This window comes from Amborella trichopoda, chromosome 6 (genome assembly GCF_054954075.1).
Source record: "Amborella trichopoda isolate Santa Cruz 75 chromosome 6, AtrichopodaSantaCruz75HAP2 v2.0, whole genome shotgun sequence".
NCBI lineage: Eukaryota > Viridiplantae > Streptophyta > Magnoliopsida > Amborellales > Amborellaceae > Amborella > Amborella trichopoda.
The window spans coordinates 53,320,473-53,339,318 of NC_142341.1; the positions used below are offsets into that span (position 1 = coordinate 53,320,473).

An 18,846-nucleotide genomic window follows, 5' to 3' on the forward strand; every position below is an offset into this window, starting at 1 on the left:
ATCTTGAAGATTGACGGTCCAAAAGTACGTTACAAAACACACTATTTCCAAAGCTTGAATTTTTTTTTTTTATGTCCATGCATCTTGATGTCGAGATGATCGATTTGAGGATATTTGGGCATGAAAACAAGCTCTTTTATGAAATTTTTGAAGTAGACTCTAATTTGATTAGAGCCTCAGTTTTATATGAACTTTTCCCAAAGATAAACGGTCTCTTTATAGATAATCCTTAAAAAATAAGGAAATCCACATATATAACATTTATATTTTGTTAAATTTAAAAATCGTCCTCAATACTTCATAATTTATATTTATGTCCCACTTTTTTTATAGCATTGTCGAGAAATATGGTTTCAATATTGAAAATCTTTTTGATAGCCTTAAAATAAAATTTCATATCTAATTATAAAATTTAATATTTTAAAAATGATGTAGATTGAGTATATCTATAAAAATTTAAAAATCTTGATTTGACTGTCTAAATAAGTACTATTTTCAAAACTTGAAATTAATTTTTATCTCTATACATTATCAAGATGATCAATTTGAGGAAATTTGAACTCAGTTAAGTTTTCAAATTTGAACCTGAAATTTTCGAGGTAGGCTCTAATTTGATTGTTTAGAGCCGATAAACTTTTTCCTTTTTTGAGGCAACTTTTTCGGTGTGGGAGAGCGAGGAGGGGATTGTTTTGGGGTTTAGAATCAAGAATCGAACTATTGAAAAAAGGAAGCAGGCATTTTAATGGCGCCATTGAGGACTTTGGCCATTGTGGGCTTATTTGAATTCTAATTTGTAGGCTATGGTTCCAAGAGCAGTGCTCATCAATGGTTTCTTCTCTCTCTTCGAATCCCCCTTTTTTTCAGCGCACAAACTCAAATTTTTATCTTCTCTCTCTACACAAAAAACCCACAAAACCCCTCTCAGGCGAGCCCATTACCTCGATGAACACCATGAAGGAGACGCTTCAACCCACTTCTCTCTCATAGAAATCCCAAATTCTTCACACCACCATTATCCATCTTCATCTTCTCTCTCTACCCATAAAACTTTAAAGAAACCCAAAAACAGGGATTGTTCAGAGGACCCATTGCTAAAATCCCATCACCTATCATCAGATGTTGCTTCTATATGTTCATTACTCATCCAACCCATATCAGAACCCATCCAATTCCAAGAAATTCTGAAACCTTATCAGAACAAGCTTGACTCAAACGTGGTATTGGGAATTCTGAAAAATTATAAGTTTTTGGGTAGAAAGAACACACTCGGTTTCTTCTCATGGGCTGGTTTTCAATTGGGTTTCAAGTTCGATGATACAGTGATCGAGTACATGGCCGATTACTTGTGCAGGCGAAAGCTTTTCGATGATCTCAGGTGCTTGTTAAAAACAGTGCTATCAGTTAAGGGCTCTGTAAACGCAAGGACTCTCTCAATTTGTATTAGGTTCTTAGGTAGGGATGGAAGAGTAGATGAGGCCCTTTCTCTGTTTCAAGAGATGGAATCACTGTTTAATTGCTCTCCTGATAATCTTGTTTTCAATAACATGCTTTATGTTCTATGTAAGAAAGCTGCTTCTGATGATCAAAGTCTGAATTTGGGTTCTATTGATTCGGCTTTCTCCATTTTTAAAAGAATGGAATGCCCTGATACATATTCTTATAGTAATTTGCTTATTGGGTTTTGTCAGTTTGGTAAAATAGATAGGGCTTTGGACGTTTTCAATGAAATGGTTAAGGTTGGTATGACTCCCACAAGATCTGCTATTAATAATCTTATCGGGGGCTTATGCGACGAAAATTCAGAACGTTTGCGTTGTGAGAAGCTTAGAATTAATGATCATCGTCGTCCTTTTAGTATTATGGTCCCTAACATTGCCAAAAGGAGTTATATAGAACCAGCAATTGAGGTTTTCAAGAAGGTGTGTGAATTGGGTTTGTTTCCAAGTGCATTTGTTTTGAATATGCTTGTGTTTGAGCTCTGTAGGGTGAGGGAACTTGATGAGGCATTGGATATAGTGAGGATTGCTGAAACTAGAGACAAAGCCCATGTCCTAGATATGTACACAATCGTGATTCGAGCTCTCTGTAAAGTTCGGAGGGTGGATGAAGCTAGAGAATCTTTCGACAGAGTGATTCTTTTAGGACTGCAACCCAAACTTGCTCTCTACAGTTCTCTTATTTGTGCTCTTTGCAAAATTGGGAGTTTGGTTGAGGCAGAGAGAGTATTCGATGCTATGCGTAAAAACAAATGCGATCCTGACAGTGTGACATATACTGTTATGATCCATGGATATTGTAGGGTGGAGAAGTGGGAGGCAGCTTATGGGTTGTTGCTGGAGATGTTCGGGATGGGGTGGAGCCCTCATTTCCACACTTACAGTTGGGTGGACGATATTGTTAGGAAAAATGGGAGAGATGATTTGGCTTTGAAGTTGGAAAGAAAGCTTGAAATTCAGGTTCTGCAAAGCCATTGCAAGGCTGGTAGGTTAGAGGCTGCACATAAGAAGCTTGGATCGATGATTGAAAGAGGGGTCTATCCTCCTATTTACACGAGAGACCTCTTTGAAAGAGCATTTCAGAAAGCTGGGAAATATCACGTTGCAAGAGAAATACTAGAGAAAATACAAAGATGAGGTCTGGTACCAAAAACCATTTTCTGCTTCATATAATTGTACGAATTGAAACCTTTAATTGTATTCATGGCCACTACGATTATTCACTCTTTAAGTCCACGTTTTTTTCTTGGTCGCTCGAAAATAAATTCAGAGGCATGGAAATACTAATTTATACTGAATATAGTACTGTTCCTTTGAATAAGAAAAATAAAATATTCTTGAATCATGAGAGCAGTCTCCCTGTCCGTATGATTTTCTCTTGCAATAAAATACTATAAAATATTGCAAGAGAAAGTCCAATGGATAGATGTTGTAGAAGCTACCTTTCCTATACAGTTATTGGTTGGATCAGTTCATTGGTATTGATTGGCAACTTGACATAATCTGGTAATTCTTGGGCAATTATTCATAGCCTGCACAGGATCATAGTGTTTGGATGGTCTGCTGCAATGAATGTGATACTTACTATTGACCACCTCCAAAGGAGAGGTATTTGGATCCCTATTATGTTCATCATGTGCTGAGAGGATGCAGAATCTGTTGATCATCTACTGAATCTTTTTATTTTATCTTTTGAAATGGTAAATCTGGAGAACAGAGATTGAAGCGAGAACTTTCCCAAACTTTGCTGGCTTTAATTGCGGGGCAGTGGTGAGCTTTGCAAGTGCCTCTTGGCCATGCTCAATGAGAGTAATCAGTCCTGAAACTCCATGCCCTAACAAAATACTCTGGTTGATAACATTTGGTCTGAGATATCCACTAGTGTCCCTACCATAGAAAGTCTATATAAAGATGAAGAATTTGGTTATCTCCTGATTCATTGCCGGGTTGGATTGTTTGTACTTTCTCCACCTCCTCATTCCTCATGGGTCAACACTTCATCAGTTGCCAGTCTTCTTTCAGGATGGGGATCTTCTCGTCTTCTTGGCACATCTTCTGTGGAAGATTTATAAATTGTAGATATTGTGGGGATCGCAATCAGTGGATATTCCAATAGATAAGGGAAGTGAGGACATGGATCCATGACAGGATCAGCTTTGTGGGGCTGGTGACGCCCCACTTTAAAGGGACCAGCTCGTTGATTTGTCTGAGGGAGTGGATGCCTATCACTTATAAGCCTTGTGGCAAGAGGCTAATGAAGTAGATGTGTTGGCTGATGATTGTGTGAAGTGTGAACCGTGAGATTATACTTGTAACTGGAGTTTTGGCGGCCCTACGGGGGTGTGGAGAACTATCGTTTACGAGCCTTGTGACCAAAGCTAATGAAGAAGTGGTTACATTAGCTGACAGCAGCATGAACTGTTAGATTATACTTGTAACTAGAGTTTAGATCCTCAGCGAGATGCCACCATGGCCTCCCTAGCTGGTTTTTCTTGTTGGCTGTACTTTCAAAAATTTCATAAAAGTTAATCATCTAGAGGAAAAAATCTTGGGCAATTGTTGTTTATAACTTTTCCCTTAGGAAAATATAGCAGTTATTCAACATTTTGTGATTTATGTCTAAAATAAAATTTTCTATTTTATGACATCAAGATGATGAGAAAAGGATAACAAAAGGCTGAACAATTTGTTGAAAATAATTTTTTTCTCTATTAAGTGAATGAATCTGACCACTAGGGCCAATTCAGTATAGATGGTGCATGAGTGGTAAAAATGATGTCAATGCCCAAAACAATGCCAGTGTACAAATATAAATCCAGTCATAGCAAAAAGCTCAAAATACACAATTAAGAATATAAATACAGTCACCCCTAACCGGTGCGCCATTTGCATGGCTGACGAGGACACTAATTCGCACCACTTCATCCATTGCAGCACTGCTGTCTTTTATAGGACAACCTCCTTCGCCTTTTCAATTGGACTTGGGTCATGCCCCAAGTCGGTACCCCACCTTTTTCAGCAATCTCAATTCTTCCTGTGGGCCAAGTCAGGCTCAATGCTGTGGAAAGCCTCTGTTGCAGCCACCCTTTGGATCATCTGGAAGGAGCGCAATCGCAGGATTTTCCTGGGTGTCTCTTCCCACCCCCGGGCCATGTGGAACACCATCAAATGCACGGTGATCTTGTGGGCGACAGACCACAGCAGGTTCAAGAGCTCTCGGCATCGGACTTCCTACTCAATTGGTAATCCATACTTCTCTTCAAGCCACAACACTGACTTCCTACTCAATTGGTAATCCATACTTCTCTTCAAGCCACAACACTTCAAGCCACAACGCACTCCCCATGCCTCCCTTTGTAGGCCCCCAGAACCCAGCCCATTGAACTTTGACGGATGCTCCCCTGACTACCCAGCCCAGTGGGTATAAGGGGCATCTTCATGGATCACGAAGGCTCTTCCCTCCTCTCATTTGCCAAACCCATAGGCCAAGCTGATTCCACATCGGTGGAAGCTCTAGCCCTCCTGGAAGGCCTCAAACACTTCAATCCCTCTTGGAGCCCTTCTCTCGTGGTGGAGGGTGACTTCAGCAATGTCATGAGCTAGGCCACTGGAGAGGCCATCCCCCCTGGGCGTCTTGCACAGGTTTTTGACGAGACTTTCAACCTTTGCAGGTCTTTGCAGATCTCTTGGGCGCATACCTGGTGCGAGGCAACCCACATTGCTGACGCTCTCGCTAAAGAAGGTGCAGCTATGGCGGTCATCTAAAGAGTAGACTTGCGCCCCAGACAGCTCCCAGGGCATTTTGTTCCTTTTGTTTGTTCATAACATTTTACCCATCCACCTTCTTGGTAGTTTCTTGTACAGAGCTCCCAACATGTACGTAGCCTATTGTTTGTATAATGTAAATCCTCTATACTTAATTCAAAGTAAACAGTTTAAAAAAAAGGTTCTTATCAATCATAAATAATTGAAGGGGTTGCTTGAGTAATAAAGAAGTTTTTCCCTTCACAGCAAAAAAATGAGAGGGAGAGTGAGTTTCCTGCTGATCAAATAATGTAGCAGTGATGAGTCTTTTTTAATACTCCCAATCAGTTCTAAGCAATGGCACATAACCTGCCATTTCAGATTCCCTGGTTAACTCATCCAACACCATGTAAATCTCTTCGCTCTGGGGATTTGCTCTATCTGCAACTGCAAACTCATACACGATATCGCCAATCTCAATTAAGCTGCACCCAGGAGCCTTTCGGTACCCTTTTTCTCTCATCATCTCCCTCACTTTCTTCACATCTTCAAACCTCCTCGCCGATGCCAAAATATTAGATACTAATATATACACTCCACTATCCATTTCATTGAGCCTTAAAAGATGATCTGCTACCCTCTTCCCTATCTCAGCGTTGCCATGAACACTACAAGCATTTAGCAACGAGCCCCAAATGATGATATTAGGTTGAAAAGGCATTCTTTCAATGAATATCATGGCTTCTTTTAATCTCCCCGACCGTCCAAGAAGATCTACTATGCATCCGTAATGCTCGATTTTTGGCTTGATTCCATAATCTTTAACCATCGAATCAAAGAACCGAAACCCATCTTCTACCAAACCTGCATGGGCACAAGCAGACAAGACTGCCACAAAAGTGATAGAATCAGGTTCTATGGATGCATCTATCATTGCCATGAAGACAACAATGGCTTCTCTAGCATGCCCATGCATGGAGTAACCTGACATCATGGCATTCCATGTTGTTAAATTCTTTTCAGGCATCTTATTGAACACATTTCTTGAATCAGCCACTGACCCACATTTGGCGTACATGTCGATTAGGGCAGTTCCTATGAAAATATCCCAAATTTTGTTCTTTTCAATAAATCGATGGACCCATTTGCCCAAGCTCAAGGCCCCAATTCCTGCACAGGCAGATAAGACAGTTGATACAGTGAACTCATCAGGGTTTACATTCAAAGATTGCATCTCTCTAAACAAACTCATTGATTCTGTAAACAGCCCCATTCGAGAATAACCTGAAATCATCGAGTTCCAAACAATAGTATTTCTTTGAGGCATTCTGTGAAACAACTCTCTCGAGGATTCCAAGCACCCACATTTCGCATACATATCAATAAGAGAAGAGCCCAATTTCATGCTCATGGTATTGATGCATCCGCTATTTACTGCATAATTATGTATGTATCTCCCCATCTCCAAATCTCTCGACAATGTACAAGCTGATATAAGGTGAATTATAGTAACTTCATTAGGCCTCACGCATCTCGATTCCAAATCTTTTAAAAGATTCAGAGCATCTAAGTATCTTCCACATTTGACGTACCCCGAAATCATGCTATTCCAAAAAACCAAATCCTTATCAGTAAATTCATCGAAAACTTGGCGAGCACTGTTTATTTCTCTGAAACCAGAATACATATTGAGCAAAGAGCTCATCATGTGACAATACGATTGAAAACCCATCTTGGAGATGAACCCATGGATCTCTTTCCCTTTACGAATAGCATAGAGATTTGCACAGGCTCTTATAACGAACGGGAAAGTGTAATTGTCGGGTCTCAAGGTCTCAGACGAGACCAGTTCGTTGTAGAGAGAGATTGCAACTTGGGGCATTTCACTATCCGAAAAGCCTCTGATCAATGTATTCCATATAATGACATCTGGGTTTTGAATCTCTCGGAATATTAGTTTGGCATAATTCAGGTGGCGGAGCTTCGAGGCTATGCATATCTCTATGATCTTTCTCGCTGTAGTTTGATCTTGGGTTTGGCCAGAAACGATGGCTCTTGCGTGAATTTCCTTGAATTGTTTCCAGGTGTTGCAGTTTTGGAGGAGAGAGAGAGTCGAGTGTTGATGGGATTTTAGGGAGAATAAGGAAAACAGGGTCTCTGATGAAGAAACTTGTGGTAATTTGGGGTTGAGAAGGTGGTAACATTTTGAAATAGTAGCCGTTGCATGGACCATCATACAAGGAAAGAACCATGAGAGATACAGAGAGTCCTGGTAATTTAGAGAGAGAGAGAGAGAAATTGATGGTTGATGCGTGTGTGAGAGAGATTGATGTGTTGGAGAGATCGATTTTGTAATAAAAGCTTTAATGCACTGCCCTGCAATTACAAAATCACCAAACAAAATTAACTCCACTTGTTTTCCATTCGTTATTGCACCATTTTGTATGCATTTCTAAAAAATAACTTAATTGTCATTTACAGATTTTCAAGATCGGAAATTTTTCTTCGTGCCAAGTGACTCAAATTGCACTTTAGGATTCTCAATTTTCGAAACTTTCAAGAATTTCTGATTTTCAAAATTCTTTTTAAGATTTCGGATGTTCAACGTTTAAAATATTAGATTTTACAGTCCCTCAACAAATCTGAAAATTATTTGAAAATTAAAATTTTCGATTTTGAAAATCCAAAAATTGCAAAAATCAAATTTGAAAAATCTATTAAAAGTTTTTTTAAATTGATTTTTGCAATTTTCTGCTTTCCAAAATCCAAAAATTTCAGTTTTATTGTCCCAACATTTTTTGGTTTTGATCATCCAAAATTTACTTTCAATACAAATTTTTGAATTTTTTAAATCCAAAAATTGCATTTTTCCCTGAGGATCCTATATTTTGCTAAATTAAGATATTGAAAGTGGAAAATTTTCTGAGAAAAAAAATTAAGGGAAAAAAAAAGCCCCGACTAGACTTCAAGATACAAAAATCCATAATTTCAGATATTGCAGGTCCGATTTTTTTTTGGCTCTTGAAGATCCAAAAAAGAGCAATTTTAGAAAAAAAAAATAAAGATTTGGGAATCCTAAGAACGGTATACATAGAATAACATAAAGTTCTTTTGGTGATTTTGTAATAAACTAATAACAAAAAATATAATGGATATGTACGTAATTTTTTAAAAATAAAACACAAGCGATTATTTTTCAAAAAGAAAAATTTTTATAAGTTTTTATAGAATTAAGTCATTTTATTTAGATGGTGTAGGTTTAACATTATATAAAAAATTGTGCTAATATTTGCATTATCTGAAAAGACGTATCTAAGCTATATTGTCCAACTAAAATCAGCAGCGTAAAAAATTGCAATTTTATTTCTACAATTAGGTCAAAGGAAGGTGGTAATAGTAATTCTATTGTATTAGATCAACTCACATAAAGTGCTCCCATAATGTCTCACCCCACCCCTCTCTCTTGAATGGCTCTCTTTCCCTCTCTCTACCTATCATAAGAGTCTCTTTTCTCTCAGGCTCTTGGCATTATGTACTGGATATCTCTTATTTTCTTGTTATTAATAATGTGAAACCTACAAAATATACTAAAATTAAATATTAATAAAAGGATAAATCAAATATTAATAATAGTATATTATAATGAAGAAAGATGAAGAACAAAGAGGTAGTTCTTCCCTCGTATAAATACATTGACCACGACATTAATGCCCCCTAAATTTAAATATAGGTGAGGTTTGTATAATGCAGCAATTTTAAACAATTAAAGTAAGGGGTATCTTTAAACTATGCCAAAAGATGTTGTTTTGGTGATAGAAAACCTTATAATGATATAAAATTTATTATAACCATTAATTATTAAATTCAAAGTTCTAAAAATAGTGTAGATTGAGCAGATTTATAAATAATTAAAAAATTAAAAAATAGAGGGTCTAGATAATAGGCAACTAGATGAACTGTTATTGTGACTTAATTTTTTTTTCCTATATCCACTCATTTTGAGATCGAGATCAAGGTTTCCAGCATTAGAACACCTTTTTTTATGGATTTTTGAGGTAGCTTGCCTCATTTCAACAAGAAGAGGTTGACACATTGCATAAATTTTTCCTTTATGTATTATATCACTAATAACATTCCTAAAAGTTAACTAGAATCAACACGCTCTAACTAATTATGTGTTATTTGAGAGTTGAGACCCAAACAAAAGAAAGAATTTGGTTGTTCTTATGGTTTATTTGTTGGGATTACATACAATAAGACCATTTATCTTTGATGCAATGAGGTCACAATTATTTATAACGATTTGATATGAAATATGATGGTTTGGGTATATCATAAAGTTCGAAAAATTTTCTTTTAAAATCTGTGTATAGTCAATGGAATAAATGTAACCATCCAATTTTAAATCCAATGATTAAGATTAATTGTGACTATCTTGTACCAAAAGTAGATGGTTTCATTATATATATATTTTTTATTTTTTAGGTTACAACTTTGTGAAAATTTCGGGAAGCTCCACTTTTCTTTTTGATGACATTGAAATCTATTTGACTTCAGCCTTTGGGCGTTGAAGTTTAAAAGAATGGCACAGGCCTTATGAATATGCATGGATTTAAAATCTACATTATAAAAAACATCATGCAAGATGAGCCACTTTTAGGACTCGAAGTATCTCATTCTTTTTTTGTGTTTTTATTTTGTGTTTTCCTTTTCAAATATGCAAATGCAGATGATCGATATTTTCATTACTCAAATTACCATAACAACATCTTCTGGTGAGATTTGTGGTGTAGATTGATTGTCGAGCTGCATACATGCACGATGTCTTTCATTTTAATTTTGGAGGAGAGCATATGTTTTATAAATTGAATTTTATTGATAAAGAAATAAAAGTTGCATGTCATTCTCAAATAGTTAAAATAAGACTCGGGTGTTGATGAATGAAATAAAAATTACACCTCACAAGTGAAATGGGGAAGAATAAGAATCCATTAGAAAAGCTATAAAATACATACTAACTCCACAAAAAAAGGGCTATAAAACTCATAATTAAAGACAATCATAGAAACAGCTATACATCATTTAGAAAAAAAAAAAATCAGACAGAGAAAATAAAGCTATACATCATATAGCACGTAAAGGGAACTCATACTTTTCTCTCTCTCTCTCTCTCTGAATTCTAACAGTCAAGAAATGCTCTCTCTTTCTCTCTCTCTCAGCTGAACTCTACACACATCAAATGCACATACACACACACTCTCTCTCATGCATTCCCGTTCCACATTGACTTTGAGAGGCCACCCAAAAGCAACTCCTGAAACTTGTCCATCTGAAATGGAGGCAAGGCCATGAAAATATTCACTCCTTCTTTACCTCCATTCCTCCTGCTAACTGTATCAGGAAGCAGAAGAACAGCATCATCTCTTCTATGAACAGAAGGCCCAGAATACAAGGCCTTGCCCCATGGATACTCTGCCTCCTCAAACCCTAATTTCCACCATGAAGACACAAAGAAGCTCCCCTTCCCACCAGGTACCCCTTTGTGTATCTCTCCCCAATCTATAACCGACCTCACATACTCATCATCCATCCTCTCAACCCCCTCTCTCACCTTGCTCACACTAAAACCCAGTCCTCTCTCTCTAAGCTCTCTCACTCTAGCTCTCCCATAACCAGCTAAAACTGCATTCCCACAATAACCAGTAGGCAATGGAGGCTTCACCCTCTTCCTTATATCAACTGCAAATAAGACCATGGACAAGCTATCTAAATCAACCCCATCTGAGCTAATGTCTAGATCATCGGGAGTTTTAGAGAGAGAAGTTGCTATAGCCCTGCACCTCCAAAGATGAGCAGTGACCACCTCAAAACTGGTGCAATTATGTGCACCACCCCCATTTCTGTCTCTCTCCCCTTGCATGGCCACCTTTTTCAGCAAATCGATGTCCTCGGCTGAAAGCCGGAAAAGCTTGAACCCTAACTTTTCAGGCAACCCCTCAGGGGCCTCTTGGGGGGCTGGGTTTGGGGTGCACCTCCTGAAGCCGTTCGCTCCAGTTTGGATGCCATCGAGCACCACCAGTTCCGGGTGCTCAAATTGTATGTTCGCCGGATTTCTTGAACTTAAAAGACGCCTGTTATTGTAGGGCTCGGCCTTCAGGCCTTCCCCTGATGCCAATGAAGCTAAGTTCTTAATGAAGGTTGAGGCCCCAATTCCATCTAGGGTTGTGTGGTTGGTTCCAAGGCCTATAGAAAAACCACCGCATTTGAAAGTGGTGAGCTGAATTTGACAGAGGGGTAAGTCTTCGATGGCCAGATTTTCTGGCCGATGAAAGAGCTGCCGGAAAATGGGGTCCGGGTAAGTGAGGTCACCGACATCCGAGAGGTTGAGATCGCAAAAAGCCTCCGAAAAGATGGCACCAGCGGAATTTGAGTCGAGCTCAAGGCGGTTATCTTGGTTGAACCGGAGGCGGCCGGCCATGAACGGATAGAAGACGAGGAGCCTAGAGAGTGAAGTTTTGAGAATTGAGGAGACTAGAGAAGGAGAGAAGCCAGGGTTCGGGGCGAAAAAGTGGACGGTCTCGACGGTGAAGGCGAGAGTCTGGTCGATGTTGGAGAGGAAGATTGTCTCATGGCGGGCGGGGGAGGAGGGGTAGATGGTGGTGGGAGGTTTTAGGGAGAGGTTGAGAGAGGGGAACCTGGTGGTTGGTGGTGTTTTAAGAGAGACAATGTGAGAGGAGGAGGACATGGTGGTTGGTGGTGGTTTTAGAGTGAGATTGGGAGAGGAGGAGGTGGTGGATTTGGGTGAAAGAGGTGAAGTCCCTTCCTTTATAGAAACTTTTTGTGTCTGAGGATAGTTGGTGGTGCCATAAAGCTATGCTCTATAATTATAATGGAGAGAGAGAGTTCCTGGCCATTGAAATAGGACTCCCATGTGATTCCTTTCTGTGTGTGTTTGTTATAATTAAGAACTATGTGATGCCCAGCTCCCTCTCTCTCTTTTGGTGTGATATACTTGACTCTGTCTCTCTGAACTGGAAGGGAACAGTTTGTCTAATTTGAAACTTTCCAAGGGGAAATTTTCCTTGAATGCAAACAAAGGAAAACCAATAAAATTTTGGAAATTTTTTGTCCCAGTTTTAACAGACTAGAGTTCTACACTCCAATATTTTCTAAGAAGAAGCTTCATGGAAATTACACAAACAGTCATGCAGTGATTCCTATCCCACCTATTAACTGCTCCGGAGTCCACACCCACTCCACCCCTCTCAGAGAGTGAGAGAATGTCGAAGAAATATATATATATATATATATATATATATATATAGAAAGAGAGAGAAAGAATGTGAAAGAAAGAGAATATCAAAGAAATATATATAGAGAGAGTGTAAAAAAAATTGAGAGAGTGCGAAAGAGAGTGGGAGAGAAATAGAGATGGAGAGAGACTGGAAAAAATAGCGTTCCTATATGTGTGAAAGCCAAAAGATTGTGAAAGAAAAACTGAGAGAGAATGTGAAAAAAAAGAGAGAGAATGTGAGAGAGAGGAGTGAAAAATGCAAAGAGAAAAAGTGGGAGAAATAGACTGAATGCGAGAATCAAAAGATATTTATATTAGGATTTACGAACCCTCTTCAATGCGGAACATGAATGAACGATAGCACGAGAAATAAAGCATAAAACACATATGCTACAAGAACACAAATTTATATGGTTCACCTCAAGGGGGTTATATTCATGATACAACAAACTAAAATCTACTATACCAATGAAAGTTACATTATAGATTTTGAGACAAATAGTTATCTCTCTAACTCTCGACAAAACCCAGTTAAGCAAGTCCTTTTAGACCCAATCTCTCCATCGGCACCATCGTCGACTTCTCGTCTCTATTCCACAGCCACACCAATGCCCACTAATAGACTATCTCCATTCCACAACTAAACCACTGTCTAGAATGAGAATATTGAGAGCAACGTAGACTTTTTCACACTAAAAGGAAAAACCACTCAAAATCTTCATGGAAACCACTTCTCTACAATAAACGAGTCTCTCAATCTACCGAAAGCACATCAAGGCGTCTATCTCTATAGGAAGCTTTTTTCTCTCTAAAGGGAGGCCTTGCCTCTCATGCATTTGAGATTTTGCCTCTCTCAAGAAGAAGCCACCTTTCTCATATGGTGACCCAGCATACAAATTATCTTGCTCTTTTATCCCTTATATCTCAATAACCAAGTGATAATCACTATATTCAACAATTTATATGTGGATATAGTTGAATTTACATAATTTTTAATGCATATTTTCAAAATTTTTATTAGAGTAATTTTTGATGGCCCTAACAAAATAGGGAAAAATACAAAATGCTCCATTTATATATACCAAAATTACAAAGAAGGTCGGTTTACACAATTTTTTTCTTTTCAAAATTGCCCCTGAGACAGAATTTGATTTTTCTTTTTTTTTAAGAAAGAATCCTTGGACGAATAGAATTGTTTTTTTTTAGAAAAAAATAGCAGTTCGAGGTTGGCATCCTCAGACTGCCTAGTGAACTTCATTTCCGATCCCTCAGATTGCTTGGAACTTCATTTGCGGTCTGAGGTTGGCATCCTCGGACCGCCTTAAGAACTTCATTTATGTTCTTTTGATATGTGGAATTCTAAGTGGTCCGAGGATGCCAACCTCGGACCGCCCAATTAAAGACAAAAAATATATATTTAAAATTGCGTCGGAGGATAGCTATCCTCGGACCGAAATGCAATCTTTTTTTTTAAAAAAATAATCATGCGTTGACCGATCTTCTTTGTAATTTGTAGTTATAAATAGAGCATATCATATATTCCTTATTTTTATAACAATGCCCGTGCTTTTACTTTTTTATTTTTATTTTTGCCGTTGCAAACATCATGCCCCTTTATTTTATACTTTTTGGGTGCTGTGGGGTTTGATGGATAAGATATCAAACCACCTCATTTCTAGACCAAATTTATTATGGGAATATAATATTGCCTTATGATCTTGTCTACTTTTTTGTGTAAGTCAGTCCGATGTTCCACATATCAAATCGTATCGATACTATTTCCATGTTTGGGGTGGTGCATCGTTCGAGACTTTCAAACTTCCCATTTTTAATAAATTAAAAGCGATTCAATGTTTCAATTATCAAATTAGTACACTTTAAAAAATAAATAAAAAAGCTATTTCGATATATGGAAGATTGGATTACCCCATACAAAAAGCATAGATTGGATAATAGAATGGTCCTATGTTCCTAGTATTGGACCACCCGGGAAATGTTGCAGTCCGCCTCATAAATGCTAAAAACAATAATAAATAAAATTGATGGCTCAAGTAGCTGTCATGATGGCATGTGCGGCATGCATGTAGAGGTCCTGGGTTCCAATCCTCATTCTTTCTGTCTAATGTTTGAAAGGGTATCCAAAATATTTGTTATACTTGTAAAAAAAAATAAAATTGTTTGATGTAACATTGAAAAAAAACCTTAGCCATAAAATTTATGGTAGTCTAAAATATTGTTCTATTTGTCAAAAAAAAAGAAAATTTGTTTGATGTAACATTGAATGAGGGTAAATTGGATAAAAAATAATAAAACAGCAAAAAAAAACCTTTGCCATAAAATTAAAGAAAAATACAGACCAGATGATATAGTACTGTTAATTTAACCCAGTCGGTGCATGAATTTCCCTCAAGAAAGAAAGAGAGAGAATAGGAAAAAAAGATAGAGAAAGAGAGGTTGGGTAAGTAAATATTGGGGAGGTACATTGGTCCCATGAGGTCCTGTTGATGGGTCTTAAATCTGTCCTTTCTATCTCTCACCCTAAAACATCAATTGAATTGATTGATGCCTGAAAATGTAGAATGCAAAATATGGTATACACCAAACAGTTAGCTTTCCATCATTTATGTTCTATGCCCTGTAGGACCAATCAATTATTAGTACTCACAAAAAAGAACATACTGAATGAGACAGAGATAGGGACCTTTTCCCATCAATAAAATGGTTAAACTATATAAAAATACTATTAATGTGGTTCAATTCCACCAACTCAGTGGTCACTGTATATTATTTTTAGAGTAAATTCGGTCGGTCAACCAACATTTTCATTTCAAAATTTCCCCTTGGTCTTAGGGTGACATCTTCAAACCGAATTAGATTTTTTTTTTATTTTATTTCTTTTTTTTTTCTGATTTTTCTTTAATAGAGCAGTGCCTCCAAGCTTTAAGGACAATACCCAAGGCAGTCTGAGGTTGGAATCCTCGAACAAACACATCATAAACCAGACAAGCATATCAAGCTCACAATACATAAACATGAACTAATTCATGCGGTCCGAGAGTAATTCAAGTACTTCTTTAATTTTTTTTATTTTAAAATATCCAAAATGCCGCTATCTAAACATAAACTGATAGGGGTATTTTAGTAATTTGACTCAAGGGGCTAACTTCCTAACCTAAACTAAACAAGCAGGCACATTTATTTCGTCTGACTCGCCAAGTTGGCACGAGCCAACTAACAAATAAACCCACAATTGTTCAGGATTGGATATGCTTTTTCAAGTTCGTATATTTGAACAAGAAGATTATTTTTGTACGAATTAAGTGGCCTGAGCCAAATCACATAAATATATGTTGTTAGAAATGGAGAACTAATATCATAATTTTACTAAATTAAATTACTAAAACAAACTAATGATTCCAACCCCTACTTGCTCAAAGTTAAGAACCCGGAATGCTCTTTCTGTGACTAGAAATCCTTGTCTAGGTTCTTAAACGTGAACAAGCAGGAGTATTTTTATAAATTTAACTCAAGCCAGTAAGTAACTTAAATTACCAAAGTGCCCCTATTTAGCTAAGAGTTAAGGGCAGTTTCAACATTTTACAATAACATTTTTAAGGAAGCATCTTAATGAAAATCTTAAGAGTAACCACTCTCATGCTAAACTATGTGATTTGATTACCTTGATGATTCTTAAGAGTGATTAGACCACTTTAGTTAAATTTTCCTGTAATCGTATAAGGAGTAAGTTTATATAAGGGTGAGGCCCTAAACAATCAAAGTAACATGCACCTCAAAAATTCAATAAAAAAAATTGTTTCGATGCTTAAAACTTCTCAAATCGATCATCTCGACTTCAAGATGTATGGACTGGATAAAAAATAGATTTCAAGTCTTGGAAATAGTGAATCTTGTAATGTATTTTCTTGATAATTTTTTACTATTTTTAGCTTAAAAGTATGAGTTTTCAGCAAATAATTTTAAATAAAGTAAAAACTGCTTTTTTTAAAAAAATAAACTTAAACGAAAAACTGCCTACAATCGTATCTCAAATAACTTTATAATAGACCATGGCAAACAGCAGATAATTCATTATTAAGATCAATTTTACAGAGAGTAAATTATCGATGATAATGGGTACATCCAAGTGTCCAACATACCATTACTATCTTCAACAATGTGTACAACACCAAATCAACGGTCCACATCCAACTGTACGATAAGTTTCAGGAGATCAACGGCTATGCGAAGCTTAGATCAGGCGCATAGCCAACCTCTCTCAACGCCAACAACAAGTTCTCCAAGCAAGCATAGATGTCACTTGTTCTCGAGTGAGAAACATCCTTAGCAAGAAAAACATGAACACTTCCTCTCATCTCTATCCAGCTACAACCAGCTTCCTTCTTCACACACCTCCTCTCCATCTCCTCTCTCACTCTCTCTACATCCGCCCACTCCCCACGCATAGCATGCGCATTAGAGAGAAGCACATAGGCGGCCGGATCGCCTGGCTCGCACTTGGATGCGATCTTGGCGGCATATTTGCCGAGCTTGATGTCACCATGGACTTTGCACCCAAACAAAATGGCCTTCCATATCGAACCGTCGGGCTCGTATGGCATCCTGAAAACGAGACCGGCCGCCTCTCTCAACCTCCCCGCCCTCACCATGCCATCCACCATACATGCATAGTGCTCCATGTGTGGCCTGATCCCATATAAATTATGCATGTCATGCATGATTTTGCATACATGATCTGGGTACCCTGCATGGCTACAAGCATGCATGACACCCAAGAGAGTTACGCCATCAGGTTGAAACCCCACCCTAGACATCTCTTGAAGCAATGCAAGGGCCTCCTTGGCATGGCCATGGCATGCATGGGCATGTATAAGGGCATTGTATGACATGGTGTTGTGTGACGAAATAACGTCAAACATCGTCATGGCATCGGTTAAACTTCCAGCCTTTGCGTACATGGTTACGAGTGCATTGCCTGAGCATGTTTTGAATGCATGGCCAAGCTTTATGGCTAAGCCATGAAGGTGTTGGCCTTGGGCTAAGCCAGCAGCTCGAGCACATGAGCTGACACCCCCGGCTAAAGCATGCTCGGTGGGGTGAACCCGGGCTCGATGCATGGCCCGAAGAGTGTGCAATGCCTCTAAGTCATACCCAGTTTGGGCCAAGCCATTAATGGCAGCTGACCAAGAAACATGGTCTCTCTTAGGCATCCCATCAAACACTTTCATTAGATCATTTAACCATCCTTTTCGAGCATACATGGTCAAGATTGCATTGGCAACTCTGCAATTTGAAGATAGACCGAACTTAATCGTGCAGCCATGGAGCTCTCGGGCTGGACCATCTAGACCATGGCTTGAGCCACAGGCCCCAAGGGCTATAGCCACAGTGAAATCATTGGGTTCGAAGCCCAAGCCCATCATTTCAGAGAAGAGTTCGAGGGCTTTGAGCTCAAGCCCATTGTGAACGAGTCCAGATATCATGGCACCCCAAGTGACCATGTTCCTTCCTTCCATTCTTTCGAAGACATCTGATGCATTCCCTATCGAACCACACTTGGAATACATGTCTATGAGTGCAGTTGAACCATGTATGCCATTTATAACCATGGCTTTGATCATATGGCCATGAATTTGCTCACCCAATCTCAGAGATGGCAGATTTGCGCAGGCTGAGAGTGCGCTAACAAATGTGAACTCATTAAGTTCTACACAGGATCTATGCATGTCTATCAAAACCCGAAGAGCATTTTCATGGAGACCCATTTGAGAGAGGCCAGAAACCATGGAGGTCCATGTGACTGTGTTTCTCTCAGGCATCTCATCAAAGAGCTTCTGGGCAAGGGGAAAATGGTCATTTTTTAGGTAGAGGTTCAAGAGCTTGGTTTCCAGTGTGACATCAGGTTGGATCCCAAGGGTTTTTGTTAGATGTGTGTGGAGAATGTTTGCCTGTATTGGGTTGCCATCTTTGATGAGGAAATGGAGGGATTCTAGGGTTTTTGTTTGGTTTTGGGTGGTGGGGTAGAGTGGATATTTTGTGGTAGGGCTTTGGATGTTTTGGGGTGGGAGGGAAAGCGGTAGGTGAGGAGTGAGAGGAGAGGTCCCCATAGGTAAGGGTGGAAAGGAGGGGAGGTAGGCCTTTGGTAGGGAGTGTGACTGACAGGGAGGGTTGATATAGCTAAAAATGACTAAAATGACCTTGATACTCTAGGGAGATTGAAATAGGAAATTATGAAAAAGGCAATCACATAGAATGGGTCATAATCTGAGAGAATAGTCAGTTTTTTTTTTTTTT

The 18,846-nt window shown here is 38.4% G+C and overlaps 3 protein-coding genes across 4 annotated transcripts; 1 reads left to right on the forward strand and 2 right to left on the reverse strand.

Annotated features, from left to right (window-relative positions):
• The first annotated feature begins 563 nt into the window (after positions 1-563).
• Positions 564-5,515, forward strand: LOC18448535 (uncharacterized). 2 transcript variants are annotated; one of them, XR_016057467.1, is made up of 3 exons: positions 564-2,634; positions 4,431-4,738; positions 5,168-5,515. XR_016057467.1 is itself a non-coding variant. In XM_006858596.4 (2 exons), exon 1 carries the CDS (start codon positions 801-803, stop codon positions 2,631-2,633), a length of 1,833 nt encoding a protein of 610 aa, XP_006858658.2. In that variant the 5' UTR covers positions 564-800; the 3' UTR covers position 2,634; positions 4,431-5,515. The 2 variants fall into 2 exon arrangements, 1 of the variants encoding a protein (XP_006858658.2); XM_006858596.4 differs by having other exon boundaries at positions 4,431-5,515.
• On the reverse strand, positions 5,437-18,795 carry LOC18448533 (pentatricopeptide repeat-containing protein At4g13650). The gene is made up of 2 exons (XM_088870919.1): positions 16,779-18,795; positions 5,437-7,692 (listed from the first exon to the last, which is right to left on the reverse strand). Exons 1-2 carry the CDS (start codon positions 18,657-18,659, stop codon positions 5,572-5,574), a joined length of 4,002 nt encoding a protein of 1,333 aa, XP_088727045.1. The 5' UTR covers positions 18,660-18,795; the 3' UTR covers positions 5,437-5,571.
• Positions 10,207-12,217, reverse strand: LOC18448534 (acyltransferase GLAUCE). Its single transcript, XM_006858595.3, has one exon. The coding sequence runs from the start codon at positions 11,983-11,985 to the stop codon at positions 10,504-10,506; it is 1,482 nt and encodes a 493-aa protein (XP_006858657.1). The 5' UTR covers positions 11,986-12,217; the 3' UTR covers positions 10,207-10,503.
• Positions 18,796-18,846: the final 51 nt, after the last annotated feature.